The sequence below is a fragment of the Oryctolagus cuniculus genome, chromosome X, assembly GCF_964237555.1.
Source record: "Oryctolagus cuniculus chromosome X, mOryCun1.1, whole genome shotgun sequence".
Classification (NCBI taxonomy): domain Eukaryota; kingdom Metazoa; phylum Chordata; class Mammalia; order Lagomorpha; family Leporidae; genus Oryctolagus; species Oryctolagus cuniculus.
In genome coordinates, this window is record NC_091453.1 from 78,314,641 (window position 1) to 78,330,284 (window position 15,644).

General features: G+C 37.9%; 1 protein-coding gene and 1 non-coding gene across 8 annotated transcripts in view; both read left to right on the top strand.

The window, feature by feature from the left end:
* LRCH2 (leucine rich repeats and calponin homology domain containing 2) overlaps nt 1-15,644 on the top strand; it is a 197,033-nt gene that overhangs the window by 167,960 nt on the left and 13,429 nt on the right. For 2 of the 7 annotated variants that reach the window (XM_051827276.2, XM_070066580.1), the window contains 4 exons: nt 7,676-7,720; nt 11,639-11,689; nt 14,542-14,599; nt 14,790-15,416. In XM_051827276.2, the coding sequence (XP_051683236.1) occupies nt 7,676-7,720; nt 11,639-11,689; nt 14,542-14,599; nt 14,790-14,860 (225 nt within the window). In that variant the 3' untranslated portion in view covers nt 14,861-15,416. Of the gene's footprint in view, nt 1-7,675; nt 7,721-11,638; nt 11,690-14,541; nt 14,600-14,789; nt 15,478-15,644 lie in introns of those variants that run through there. The other 5 variants (XM_051827272.2, XM_051827274.2, XM_051827273.2 and 2 more) reach the window with 3 other exon arrangements.
* Nucleotides 12,063-12,191, top strand: LOC127485059 (small nucleolar RNA SNORA35). The gene has a single exon (XR_007912257.1). It is a non-coding gene; the product is annotated as a small nucleolar RNA SNORA35 (small nucleolar RNA).

The following is a 15,644-nucleotide window of genomic DNA, read 5'->3' on the forward strand; positions in this document are numbered from 1 at the left end:
AGAGGTCTTCCATCCAATGGTTCACTCCCCAGTTGGCCACAATGGCCAGAGCTGTGCCATTCCGAAGCCAGGAGCTTCTTCTGGGTCTCCCACATGGGTGCAGGGGCCCAAGGACTTGGGCCATCCTTTGCTGCTTTCCCAGGCCCTAGCAGAGAGTTGGATTGGAAGTAGAGCAGCTGGGTCTCGAACCAACACCCATATACGATGCCGGCACTGCAGGCGGTGGCTTTATCCACTGCGCCACAGTGCTGGCCCCTATAATTATAATTGGAATGCACCACTAACCATAATATTCAACAAGTAAAAAGTAGAAAGACCACAGTTCCACAGGAGTATAAACAAGAACTACAAACAACAATCAAATCACATGATGTATGTTTCACTTTTATACATGTTTTTGTATTCTATACTAACTATCACATATTAGAGAAAACATATGATACTTGCTTTTGGGGACTGTCTTATTGCAGTAAGCATAATAGTTTCCAGTTGTATACATTTCATTTTGTTGCATAAGACAGGATTTAATTCTTTGTTTTGGCTGAGTAGTATTCCATACTGTGTATATATACACCACACTTTCTTTTTCCAGTCATCAGTTGATGGACATCTGGGTTGATTCCATATCTTACCTATTGTGAATTGAGCTGCAATAAGCATGGGGGTACAGATCACTCTTTCATATGCTGATTTCATTTAGTTTGGGTGAACTCCCAGGAATGGGATGGTTGGGTCATATGGTAGATCTATTTTTAGATTTCTGAGGTATCTCCATACTGTCTTTCATAATGATTTTACTAGCTTACACCCACCAACTCTTATATGGGTCTAAAAAATGCCAGGCACTATTCTAAATGCTTTTCAAATATCAACTTGTTTAACCTTCATAACAACTCTATGAGGTAAATTCAATTGTCATCTATATTTTACAGATGGAAAAATTAAGGCACAGAGAGGCTAAGTAGTATGCTCTAATTAATAGGCAGAGAGTTAAGATTACTGTGGAAAACCCAATATCAAATGAACACTTTGAAAAAATGCAATTTTAGCTGTTTTTAAGATTTATTTAATGTGTTTGAAAGGCAGAGTTAACAGAGAGGGAGAGATACATAGAGGTCTTCCATCCACTGGCTCACTCCCCAAATGGCTGCAACAGCCAGAGCTGGGCTCGTCCAAAACCAGGAGCCAGGAACTTCTTCCGGGTCTCCCACGTGGGTGCAGGGGCCTAAGCACTTGGGTCATCCTCTGCTGCTTTCCCAGGCGCATTAGCAGGGAGCTAGATTGGAAATGGACCAGCCAGGACTTGAATCGGAACCCATATGGGATGCCGGCATTGCAGGCAGAGGCTTAACTGGTTGTGCCACAGTGCTGACCCCCAGTGTTACTTTAAAAAAAAAGTTTTACAATGACTTCAGTGAACTTTTTTCTCTTTTTTCAATAAATTTATTTATATAAAGAGAACAGGTTTCATGTATTTCATATATACAGTTTTTAAGAACATAATGATACTTCCCACCTTCCCTCCTCCTTTCTTATTTTTCTTTTAATTTTTGTGATAACATACTTTTAAAAAATTTTAGTAGACAGTTATAATATTTCCTTCATTTTTTAAAAGATTTATTTTTTATTTGAAAGGCAGAGTTAGGCGCAGAGAGAGAGAGGTCTTCCATCCGCTGGTTCATTCCCCAAATGGTTGCAACCACTGGAGCTATGCTGATCTGAAACCAGGATCCAGGAGCTTCTCCAGGGTCTCCCATGTGGGTGAAGAGGCCCAAGAACTTGGACCATCTTGTACTGCTATCCCAGGCCATAGCTGAGAGCTGGATAAGAAGTAGATCAGCTGGGGTTGGCGCTGTGGCGCAGTGGGTTAACGCCCTGGCCTGAAGCGCCAGCATCCCATATGGGCACCGGTTCATGTCCTGGCTGCTCCACCTCCAATCCAGCTCTCTGCTGTGGCCTGGGAAAGCTGTGGAAGATGGTCCAAGTCTTTGGGCCCCTGCACCCACGTGGGAGACCTGGAAGAGGCTCCTGGCTTTGGATGGGTGCAGCTCCATCGGATGGATGCAGCTTCTTTGGATGGAGGCAGTTGCGGCCAATTGGGGAGTGAACCATTGGATGGAAGACCTCTCTCTCTCTCTCTCTCTCTCTCTCTGCCTCTCCTCTCTCTGTGTAGCTCTGACTTTCAAATAAATAAATATTTTTAAAAAATCAATAAAAAAAGAGGTGGATCAGCCGGGAGTTGAACCAGTGCCCATATGGGATGCTGGCACTGCAGGCAGTGGCTTTACCTGCTATGCCATAATGCCAGCCACGATAACGTACTTTCAATTTACTTTATAATCACAAAGTTAATCTGCCACTAAATAAAGAATTCAACAAGTAGAAAGGAGAAACACTGTTCCTCAGGAGTATAGACAAGGGCTATAAATAATAATCAAATCACAGGATGTCAATTTCACTCATATATATTTCTTGTACTCTCTATATTAACTATCTCTAGTGAACTTTTCAATAAAGCCTTAATAGAAGCTTTATGAGCCTTTAAAAATAGATAATTCTTTGATTTAATAGTTTCATTCATTGATAAGTATTTTATTTTTTATGACTTCTAAACTACTGATTATGTTCTAAAGTTGCTTAGAAATGGAATGAGAAAATATTTAAAGTGTTAATTCTGTCATTCTCATTCAAGAAATGTTAACGTATGTCTTACTTGATAAAGTCGGTGCAAACATAAGCTGGGAAATACTTTAAGGAGATGTGTAGTTCTCCTCATTTGTCAGAAGATGTCAGTGTTAGGACGCTGCAAAATAAATTGGATGTCAACAACTTTTTCCTAAAATATCAAGAAAATTTGAAATTTAGATACTATCTTTAAATTAAACTTATTATTCAGAACTGCCAGTATTTTCATTATTAAGACATGGTTTTCTATGAAGTATCTCTACGAAAAAAAGAAAATTTCTCTTAAACACTTACCTCCCAATAATCAAAAGAGCTATAAGACTGGTAGAGATTTATGTCAAAGCGTTACTGAGCTTGCTCCATGTTGACTCGTATCATGTCTGGAGTGAAGCCTTTTGAGCAACTTTATCCAACACAGCTAAATGATTCACAGGATTTCTTTGTTTCTGGAAAATGGTAAATTATTCATAAAACTATTATTGAGTATATTTATTCAACGTGTGTGTCTGTGTGTGTGCATGCACACACCTGAGTATTTCAAATCCAGTTCTTGTTTCTTTGTAGTTGCCAAGACTAGTATATTTCTCACATAAGCCCGTGAAACTAAATAAAACTATTTCAGCATATTGGCCAGATTATGAGCAAGAAGATAAATTGGGTCAGATTGTATGAGTAAGTGAATCATAGTCAATATTAGTTAACAAGCCGGCGCCGTGGCTCAATAGGCTAATCCTCCACCTTACGGCGCCGGCACACCGGGTTCGAGTCCCGGTTGGGGAGCCGGATTCTGTCCCGGTTGCCCCTCTTCCAGGCCAGCTCTCTGCTATGGCCAGGGAGTGCAGTGGAGGATGGCCCAGGTGCTTGGGCCCTGCACCCCATGGGAGACCAGGAAAAGCACCTGGCTCCTGGCTCCTGCCAGGATCAGCGCGGTGCGCCGGCTGCAGCGGCGGCCATTGGAGGGTGAACCAACGGCAAAAAGGAAGACCTTTCTCTCTCTGTCTCTCTCACTGTCCACTCTGCCTGTCAAAAAAAAAAAAAAAAAAAAAAAAAAAAAAAAAAAAAAATATTAGTTAACATTAATTCCTTTAGATTCCTAAGCTACTGTTGAGTAGATTACTAGTCTAGTATATAAAATTTAGTGTCCTTAAAGCCAAAATAAAATCACTGCATTTATCAAAGGAAATATATTATAGGAAACACATTACCAAACATCTTTTATAGAAATTAATATTATTTTGGTAAGGTATACAGCAAAGTATAAAAAATCTGACTTTTTGGTGATAATGTTTAATATAAAATAGTAGCTTTTATTTCTCTTAAGATTGTTAGCACGCATTTCTATATGCATTTGCTGGTTGGTTTCTAAACAAAACAAGTTAAAAATCATTAGATTAACAAATTAGTTTTGAATGTTGTTTAATTTATTTAAGTGCCATATATCATTGAATATATCTCATTATTGTTGTGATAAAACACTATAATGGTGGGTGGCCCAAGTGCTTCCTGCATCCACATGGGAGACCTGGAAGAAACACCTGGCTCCTGACTTGGGATCAGCTCTGTTCAGGCCATTGCAGTCATTTGGAGATTGAACCAGTGAATGGCAGACTTTTCTCTCTGTCCCTCCCTCTCTCTCTGTAACTCTGCCTCTTAAAGAATAAATAAAATCTTTTAAAAAATACTATACTGACTTTTTAAAATACAGTACTTTTTTGTTTAAAATCTAACTCCAAGGAAAATAATTTTATATCTTTTCTATGATCATTGTTAATTTTATACTGGTATATGGAAGCCATCTGAGATTATAAAATTACCCAATTTATTCTGAGTCAGTATTTGTGCACAAGTTATTTCCACTCCTCTGAAATTAATATTAGCTTCAGAAATGAACTGACATTTCTTTTTCTCTGGTTTTAAACCAGGCCTTTATTGTAATATTTGAATTCAATTGTAATAAAACTTCAGTAATCCAGATGAATACTAATTGGGTATAGTTTAACTGAATTAGTAAAAAATTTGGCTTATAGAATATTTTTAAATCTAGTTATATATTAGGTTTAGGGTTTTAGGAAATTTTATTTGTAATTTTTAATTATTTATTTTTTTATTTGAGAGGCACAGACATGGAAACAGAGGAAGCTCCTATCTGTTGATTCACTCCCCAGATGTCTGCAGTTGCCTTGGGCCAGACTGAAGCTTGGAGTTAGCAACTGAATTCAGGCCTCTCACATGATTACAGGCACCCAACTACTTGAGCCATCAGCTGCTACCTTCCAGGGGTTTGCATTGTCAGGAAGCTGAAATGTCAAGCCAGAACCGGTCATCAAACTCAGCCACTCTGATGTAGGACATGCTTTAATTGGCATCTCAACCATTAGGCCAAACACCCATTCTGGCTTTACTTTTTTATTTTCTTATTCTTTGTCTTCTGAGAATGCTCATTAGCCCTTTTATTCTTGACAATTTCCTACTAGTCATTCTAAGATTTAGAAATGGGAGTATATCATAGTATTTGAGCAAGTATAAAAATACTGGGTTCCATTCCTTAGTACTAACTGTGTGACTTTGGCAAGTCACATAACCTAATTGAGCCTAACTTCTTTGTAGTATTTGGAATAGCACTTGTCACAGAGTAAGCGTACATTAGCATATTATACACTCAGATGTCACTTTCATTTAAGTTGAATAGAACCAAAAATAAGTGAATTCAGTAAACATTTTGCCTGGGAATAGCATATAAGTTTTCTTTCTTTCTTTTCTTTTTTTTTTTTTTTTTGGAAGATTTATTTATTTATTTATTTGAGAGGTAGAGTTACAGAGGGAGAGACAGAGAGAAAGGTCTTCCACCTGCTGATTAACTCTCCAGATGTCCGCAACGGCCAGAGCTGGGCCGTTCTGAAGCCAGGAGCTTCTTCTGGGTCTCCCACGTGGGTGCAGGGTGCAAGCACTTGGGCCATCTTCTACTGCTTTCCCAGGCCATAGCAGAGAGCTGGATTGGAAGAGGAGCAGCTGGGACACAAACCAACATCCATATGGGATACTGGTGCTGCAGGAGGAGGCTTAGCTCACTATGCCACAGGTGCTGGCCCTTGTGTTTTTTCTTTTTTCTTTTTCTTTCTTTTTTTTTTTTTTTTTTTTTTTTTTTTTTTTTTTTTTGCACATGCCAACTTCATTAAGTGGTTCTCTGGAAAACTGGATTGAAAGCATAGTGAAGCCATATCAGGCATCAGCTGCAAAGAACATGCTGATAGATGAGTGCTAGTTGTAAAAGGAGAGACAGTGGAAGGATGTATGCTTTATATTTGTAATCCCTAGTACAGGTCCCAGTCTGTGCTTGAGATATCAATCATCTGTTCTCCTAAAGGTTGTGGAAGCTGCGTAAGTAAAGGGGACTTATTCCAAGCAAAAAGTTTGGACAAAATTTGAAAATTAGTAGAGTTTTTTCAATAGAACAGTCTTCAAATTGCAGGCTGAAGATTTATCTGTCACTGCTTTGCAAACTCATTTACAGTGATGAGGGATCAGAAGAAAGAACTACTAGATGGATATTTGGCACAACAGTTAAGACGCTGCTTGGTGCACCCACATCCCATATTGGAGTCCCTGGGTTTGAATCCTGGCTAGTCTTCCAATTCCAGCTTCCTGTTGTTGTGCATCCTGGGAGGCAGTAGATGATGGCTCAAGTACTTGGCTCTCTGCCACCCATGTAGGAGAGCCAAATGGAGTCCCCAGCTCCTCGCTTCAGCCTGTCTCAGCCCTAGCTGTTGCAGGTATTTAGGAAGTGAACCAGCAGATGGAAAACTGCTTTCTCCTTCCCTCCTACACTCCCTCCTGCCTCTTTTTCTGTGTTTGCCTCTCTGCCTTTTAAATAAAAATAAATATGGCCGGCGCCGCGGCTCAATAGGCTAATCCTCCGCCTAGCGGCGCCGGCACACCGGGTTCTAGTCCCGGTCGGGGCGCCGGATTCTGTCCCGGTTGCCCCTCTTCCAGGCCAGCCCTCTGCTGTGGCCAGGGAGTGCAGTGGAGGATGGCCCAGGTGCTTGGGCCCTGCACCCCATGGGAGACCAGGAAAAGCACCTGGCTCCTGGCTCCTGCCATCGGATCAGCGCGGTGCGCCGGCCGCAACGCGCCGGCCGCGGCGGCCATTGGAGGGTGAACCAACGGCAAAGGAAGACCTTTCTCTCTGTCTCTCTCACTGTCCACTCTGCCTGTCAAAAAAAAAAAATAAATAAATAAATAAATAAGTAAAAATTTTAAGTAGAACAACTCCAGAGGTTGTCATACTGCATTTTCTTGATTCTAAGAAACATTTTCTTAGCATTCTTTTTTTCATAGTATTCTTTTTGTTGAGCATGTTATTATCTCTGTGTCTTATTGTAAAATAGGCCTAATGCTACTTACCCCATAGGATTGTTATGAAGATTAAATGGGTTAATATATGTACTGGTAGATAATTAGTAGTAGTGTAAATGTTAGCTTTTATCATTATTGTACAGTCTGTATATTAATAAAAGGTAACGTTTTTGTCCCAAAATCATTGTTTCTTATCAATGGATAGCATCTATTAATATATAAGAATAGTGAGATTATAGACCAAGTGTGAGATAATGGGAGCCTGGGATAAGGCAGTTGTGAAAATTCAGAAGAGGTAAGTCAGAGAAATTTCAAAAAGAATTGACTTAATGACATTAGATATGTGAATTAAGAAAAAGAAAGACTCTAATTAAGACAACCCTCAGATTGCAAACCTGAGTGAATGGGAAGTGGGATTGATTTAGTCAGGAATTTTACTTGAGATATGTATAGTACTTAGAACAATTCCTTGTGCATAGAAAGCATTATATAAGTTAGTAGTAGGACATTTAAACTGGTCACATAAATTTAATATCAAGTAATTTAATAAAAGTAGTAAAACATGAATAAGACATAACTTCCTTGTAGAGATTCATATGCAAAGAAAAGTAAAGTATATGTTTTGAATATTTTTCAGTATAAATCAATGAGGAAGAGTTCAAGTGGCAATGAAAATGATGAGGTGAGAAAAGGATAATCTTAATTATTTGAAATGTTTACTTTTCACATTTAGTTGCTTCAAAGTAAAATGCATTTCATTTTTCAATTTCTTTCTTATTGATTGAATATATAGCTTTCTGCAATAGTAACAACTTACAGGCATCATCATACAGCTGTTAACTGAATCATGCAGTTTCCCATCTGTCCTTTTGAACAGAATTTCTAATAGTTCAATGTTAGAATTTTATCATCATTTGTCTTGGACCTGTAATCCATGCTTTATTACCTTTTCCTATCTTTTATTTTCCTAAATCAACATGGTAGTCAATTGAGATCTTTAAAGAACTCCTTTTGGGAACACTTTCCACAAATTCTGTGTATACTATTTTAAAACTCAAAATTAGATTTCCATGAGAGTATTTTAGGCATGGAAAGCCAAGACACTCTGGGGAAAAAAAAAAAAACAACTAAATGAAAGATCTCCGCGAGTGAGATCCCAGTGGAAAGAACGGGTCATCAAAGAAGGAGGTACCTTTCTCTGAAGGGAGGAGAGAACTTCCACTTTGACCATGGCCTTGTCTAAATATGATCATTTAATTGGCATGTGGTATGATGGGGTGTGACTAGGACAATGAGATTTTTAGTTTCTTGTGTGAACTTAATGGGTAGCCAAGGTTGAAAAAAACTCAGTGAAATCATCATTCACTGTCTGACTAGAGCAAGGATTAGCAAACTATGGCCCAGGGAGCACATCTGGCCCTTAACTTTGTAGTACAGTTTTTTTAAAAAATGTATTTCTTTATTTGAAAAGCAGAGTTACAGAGAGAGAGGTCTTCCATCCGCTAGTTCACTCCCCAGGTGGCTGCAACAGCTAGAGCTGCGCTGATCCGAAGCCAGGAGCCAGGAGCTTCTTCCAGGTCTCCCACATGAGTGCAGGGGCTCAAGGACTTGGGCCATCTTCTGCTGCTTTCCCAGGCCATAGCAGAGAGCCGGATTAGAAGTGGAGCAGCCGGGACTCGAACCAGCGCCCAAACAGATGGCAGCACTGCAGGTGGCGGCTTTACCAGCTGCTCCACAGTGCCGGCCCCTTTAGTACCATTTTATTGGAATTCAGCCATATCCATTTACTTATAGCTGCGTTTATATTACAGTTGCAGGATTCGGTAGTTGCCACAGAGATCATGTGTCCCACAAATCATGAAATACTTACTACCTGACCTTTTACAGAAAATACTGGTTAAACCCTAAGTTAGAGATTTACTTTGCCTACTCTCTCTGTCCCCTCTTATGTCTTTTTGTCCTTCTTGCTTAGTTATATAATCAGTTGCCAAGACCTACTCTTTATTTTTTAGTACAGAAATGTTGTGTATACTTTTCCTGTCTCCATTTTTACTGTTTCTACTTTGGCAGGGTCCTAATGATTTCTTGACTGGACCACTGCAGTACTTAACCCACTCTTCTTTCATTCTCCAGTCCATTCTGCTTACTGCAACCAGAATGATCATTTCTAAGAAAGCAAATATAATCAGGCCATTTCCTTCCTTAGGAACATTCAGTTTCTCCCCATAACGTATAAGGTAAATCCCAGGTCCTTCTTGGTCAAGCCCCTACTTACCACATCAGCCTCAACTCACAATTTGTGAGTTTGTCTTTGTTCTTGTCTTCTCATCTTACAGTGTGTTCTTTTTCCTTCTTTTTATGTTGAACATTCTATTTTTCTACAGTTTCTACTTTTGCAAGAAACTTGCTTTTCTCCAACATACCCACCCCAAGAGCCCCTTATCTGTCCCTTGTAATATACCGTGCATAGCCCTATATTGTCCTAAGATTGTTGTATCACCTACATACATTAATGTATTTTGTTCTTAGACTGAGAGATTCTTGAATAGACGATAGCATTTACCAAATTTTAATGCTGCCACTGTGTAGCCTGGTGTCTGACATATAATAGGTAGCCAATAATCATTTGTTGAATGAATGAATGAATGAATGTTCTATTTGTTATGCATATTCAAGGTTAAAATATCAAGACTTATATTTGGTTGGCATTAGAATAGTCATTAAAATCATGGGCCATTTAATATTTTATTCAGTTAAATTCTTTTTAATTATTTCTAAGCTTATGTTAGACACACATAGTTTTCCAGATAAAAGTACTTATTTGGGTAATTGAACTTTTTTTTAACTTTTATTTAATGAATATAAATTTCCAAAGTATAGAATATGGATTACAATGGCTTCCCCCCCAATAATGTCCCTCCAACCCGCAACCCTCCCCTTATCCACTCCCTCTCCCCTTCCATTCACATCAAGATTCATTTTTGATTCTCTTTATATACAGAAGATCAGTTTAGCATACATTAAGTAAAGATTTCAACAGTTTGCTCCCGCACAGAAACATAAAGTGAAAAATACTGTTTGAGTACTAGTTATAGCATTAAATCTCAATGTACAGCACACTAAGGACAAAGATCCTACATGAGGAGTAAGTGCACAGTGACTCCTGTTGTTGACTTAACAAATTGACACTCTTGTTTATGGCCTCAGTAATCACCCTAGGCTCTTGTCATGAGCTGCCAAGGCTATGGAAGCCCCCTGAGTTCACCGACTCTGATCATATTTAGACAAGGCCATGGTCAAAGTGGAAGTTCTCTCCTCCCTTCAGAGAAAGGTACCTCCTTCTTTGATGACCCATTCCTTCCACTGGGATCTCACTCGTGGAGATCATTCATTTAGGTTTTTTTTTTTCCCCCAGAGTGTCTTGGCTTTCCATGCCTGAAATACTCTCATGGGCATTTCAGCCGGATCCGCATGCCTTAAGGGCTGATTATGAGGCCAGAGTGCTGATAGGACATTTGCCATTCTATGTGTCTGCTGTGTGTCTCACTTCCCATGTTGGATCATTCTCTCCCTTTTTGATTCTATCAGCTAGTATTTGCAGACCCTATTCTTGTTTATGTGATCCCTTTGGTTCTTAGTCCTATCATTACGATCAATTGTGAACAGAAATTGATCACTGGGACTAGTGAGATGGCATTGGTACATGCCACCTTAATGGGATTGAATTCGAATCCCCTGGTATGTTTCTAAGTCTACCGTTTGAGGTAAGTCAGCTTGAGCATGTCTGGAATTGCACATCTCTTCCCTCTCTTATTCCCACTCTTATATTTAACAGTGATCACTTTTCAGTTAAGTTTCAGCACTTAAGAAGAATTGTGTATTGATTACAGTATTCAACCAAAAGTATTAAGTAGAACAAACAAAAAAAATACTAAGAGGGATAACATATTAAGCTGCTCATCAACAGTCAGGGTGAGGGCTGATCAAGTCACCATTTCTCATAGTGTTCATTTCACTTTTTTAGTATTTTTTTTTGTTCTAGTGCCATTGGTTGAACTCTGTAATTAACACACAATTATTCTTAGGTGTTTAAATTTTAACTGAAAAGTGATCCCTGTTAGGAATTTGGAAAACGTTATGTTGAGTGAAATAAGCCAATCCCAAAGGGACAAATACCACTTGTTCTCCTTGATAGGTGACAACTAACTGAGCACCAAAAAGGGTAATTGAACTTTTGCATGCCTTTATTAACATGTCTCAGATTGTAACACATCATTGCTATTATGTGAAGATGGTTCTTCACAAACTTTAAGATACTTCGGAATCATATATGTGTGTATATATATATATATAGATATAGATAGATATTCATTCTGATTTGGTGTTGATTAGGGCCTAAGATTCTGTATTTCTAACGGATTCCCAGAGGATAACTATGCTGGTGTTTACAGAGCACATGTTGACTGGCAAGGTGCCAGATGGTGTGTTCCAGAGTCTGTCTTTACCAGTTGATCAAAATAATTTTCATTTTTCATTTTATGTGTTTAAATCATCATTTGTATTTTAATTTCATCTTTCATCTTTTATTTTTATATTTTAGCAAGACAGTGATAATGCTTATATGTCACCACAATCTCCAGTATCGTCTGAGGTACAAATTCTGGTTTTATATGTTAAATGTGTTTTTTCATGGCTTTTTTTTTGTGTGTGTTTTCTGTAGGGTTTTTCCCTTGCCTCTTCTCTCTAACCTCACCTTTTCTTTTTGCCACATAATATATTCAATCATTCAAAAATCTATGTTAGGTTAGTTTGTATAAACCTTCTATAAAGGATTCTAAAAATAACATGTTTGGTATAAGTATTCATAATAATAGCACTTTGTTTATGATTTTCTATGGAAACATCTCTGTATAACAGAAGATAATTTACTTTATGAAAAGGGTACTTTTTAATTCATCCATATTTTAAAATAAATTATGGATTTTAAGAATAGCCTTAACATTTTAAATTTGAAAATAGCACTTCAGCATTGTGCAATGGCCTTTGGTTTTTCTTGTAACCAGTTAGGTCTGAAAGCAATGCAAGAGAAACTTCCTTTTTCCACGAGAAACATCCCTGCAGTGGGTTGTTCCTATCGACAAGAGGTTACAAATTCCCTGCATCTTAGACCTAATTTGAGAGCATGGGGAGAACAGGTATATGGAAATTACAGTTTATACTCTGGTAGTTTGGATGATTGATTCTTCTAATTTGATTAAACCTATTATTTTATAACAAGAGATACATTTTGAAAAACTCTAAACAGTCTCTTTTCTACTTCAGATTATACTACTTACTATTCTAAAGTGTATCAGTATTAGTAAGTAAATGATTAATTGTTTATTTGGTGAATTCATGACTGTCTAAATATTTGGATGGTTTCAATTAACTGAATAATTTTAGATAATATTTTGTTATGTGTAGATGATGTTACTTTTTTTAAGCCAAGATTTTTTTTTTTATTGTTTTGAGTGAGTTGCATTATAAAACTTTTAAACAGACTCGGGCAGGGTCCCATGTTGTAGAGCAGCAGGATAAGCCACTGCTTGTATTGCCAGCAACCCACATTAGAGTGCTGGGTTTGAGTTCTGGCTACCCCACTTCCAATCTGGTTTCCTGTTAATGTGCCCGAGAAGGCAGCGGATGATGACTCAAGTACTTAAATCCCTGCCACACACACTGAAGACTCAGATGGAGTTCCCTGCTCTTGGTTTCAGCCTGACCCAACCCCAGTTTTTATGGCTTTTTGGGGAGTGAACCAGCAGTGGAAGATTTCTCCCTCTCTGTCTTGCTTACGCTCCCTTGGTGATTCTCTGCCTTTCAAATAAATAAATAATTCCTTAAAAATGGACTTGGGCATTAGTTTTATAAACATGCTTCCAAATTATTTGTATGCTAGGTAAAATGGTATACATACTTCTGGAAAATACTTAAAATTAGGATATTCTCATCATCCTAGTTATTGGCACATGCTTTTGTAAACCTATTCTTTAAGTTATAACACACGTGACTACTACTTAATTGCCTAGTTGCTCTGTGATTTTATGGTCTAGAAATTCATAACACTTCAATCAATATAATTATGACAAACTCTGAGACTTGTGGCTAGACAGGGTGATAAGAACGTGTTTTGGTTGCGCAAATAATAGCCTGAACTGTGTATCATGTCTTTTTTTTTTTTTTTTTTTTTTGACAGGCAGAGTTAGTGAGAGAGAGAGAGAGAAAGAGAAAGGTCTGCCTTCCATTGGTTCACCCCCCAAATGGCCATTATGGCCGGTACACTGCGCTGATCCGAAGCCAGGAGCCAGGTGCTTCTTCCTGGTCTCCCATGCGGGTGCAGGGCCCAAGCACTTGGGCCACCTCCACTGCACTCCCGGGCCACAGCAGAGAGCTGAACTGGAAGAGAAGCAACCGAGACAGAATCTGGCACCCCAACCGGGACTAGAACCTGGGGTGCCAGCGCCACAGGCAGAGGATTAGCCTAGTGAGCCGTGGCACTGGCCTGTGCATCATGTTTACTAGCAGAAGATTCAGATAATCTACAGAATCTTGAATGCTTCAATTTCATGTGTGTGTGTGAAAGGAAATTATTAAAACTAGTACAATGTTTTACTATAAACGAAGTGCTTGTTCCTACATTTGAACTTAAAGGCAGTCCCTTGAACTATATAGCAGCTTCATCATTTTACAGCTAAAGAGACTGATCACTTCCCCAAGGACTGCTCTCGTTAAATGGTACAGAAGTGATCCAGAAGCCTAGGCCCTACCTATGTCATAGAGTTGTTGCACCAATTCATTAAGAAGCTCCTAAGATTACATTATTTTGTCATGTTACAATTTAGAGTACTTTATTTAGTTATCTCATTTAATCTTCATAACTCCATTTGAACAATAAACAATCACAAATAAATGTTTTTCTCAAGATGTAAGCTAAGCTGTGTGACTGACTCAGTTCAGATTTGTTTAATGTACCATAAATTTCTCCACAGCACACCACTGTTCGAAAACAATGTGCAGTAAAATGGAAGCAATAGCAGATTATCATCTGTCATTCTGCAGCCCCTCTTAGTTTGAATATGTATATTGGCCTCAGATTGTCCACTGTTAAGTGTCATATCTATAGCAGATACTGAGTAAATGTTGCTGGATTCACATATCTTTTCATTGTTGCTTATTTCATTTCTTTGGAGACTTTAATCTCATTTTTTCTTTTTTTGTACTTCAGTAATGATTTTCATTTTTCTTTATTATGGGAGAAAAGTATTTAAAGGCATGCACAATCAGATCATTTAGCAAATATTTATTGACCTTTAAAAATGTATCAGCTTGAATTGAAATGTAAGTTACTTTCCTTTACTCCACTAATTTTGGAAAAAAAATTAGTACTTTCTCAAAATTGGAATAGATAAGAATAAGTACCTTGATTTTGAAAGAAAAGAGGTTTTATTTGCTTTCTTTTTTTAGGAATATGACAGAACTGATGGTTTTCCACATGGCCCCTTTGGCTTGAAACCTAGATCAGGTAAGTATATATTCTGTAAATAAAATTTATTCCTTATGCTTGAAACTAGAGTTTCCCAGCTTCCGTGGGGTTGACTCCATAGTTTTAAGTACACATAGATTCTTTCCCCTCTCCCAAAAGTAATTTTCTCTTAACCTTATTTGTCTTTCCAATTCCCATTCCCATTTCTTTCTTCCTCTTTACCTTCAAGCTCCTGAAACCTCAGCTTTTTGCCTTAGATATACTGCAGTCTTATTTCTACTCTACTGTGACTGCTGTTAGAATGACCACTCTGCCAGCAGACCAAACACTGTTTGAAATTATAGCACTCCATTTTATTGTGGTTTTAAAAAAGGGATCTTTTCGCATTTGGCAAGCCCAAAAGAAAATGGATCCATGTTACTTGGCAAGGTATTGAATTATAGTTTTTATTCCTGAATAACTGTATTGACCTTCAAGAATAATTTCCTTTTTCTTTAAAGATAAAAGGCTGACATTGTGTTCAGTAATCATCAGTAATCATTTTTAACCTGGGTCACAAGTATATAATAATGTATATTTAAGTAAGAACATGTATAGGTGGTATAAATCATTACATTTGTCTTCCCTGTTGCTTTTAAATGTACAAAGAAGTAGAGTTGAAATATATTTTAAAATATTTAGACTGTAAGTAATAATGTTTTATGTAATTTTGTACTGATACTTTTTAATCATGCCTCTTTCCTCATCCGTTGTTGCTCCTTCCTATTATTTTTGTAACGAGTTAGAAAATTTCTATTTTTATAGCTTTCAGCCGATCTCCTCGCCAGGAATATGGGGCAGCAGATCCAGGATTTACAATGAGAAGAAAGATGGAACATTTACGGGAAGAGCGAGAGCAAATACGACAACTTCGCAATGTAAGTTAGATTGACCTTTCAGATTCACTCTGTAGAAATGAGTTTTCCTTGGAAAAATAATAATGTATGTGGATTTCATTTTCATTGTTTTTTTAAAGTTTTTGGACTGTGTGACAATTAGTCATATAAATAATATAATACATATGTTTAGATGGAATATAAATGAT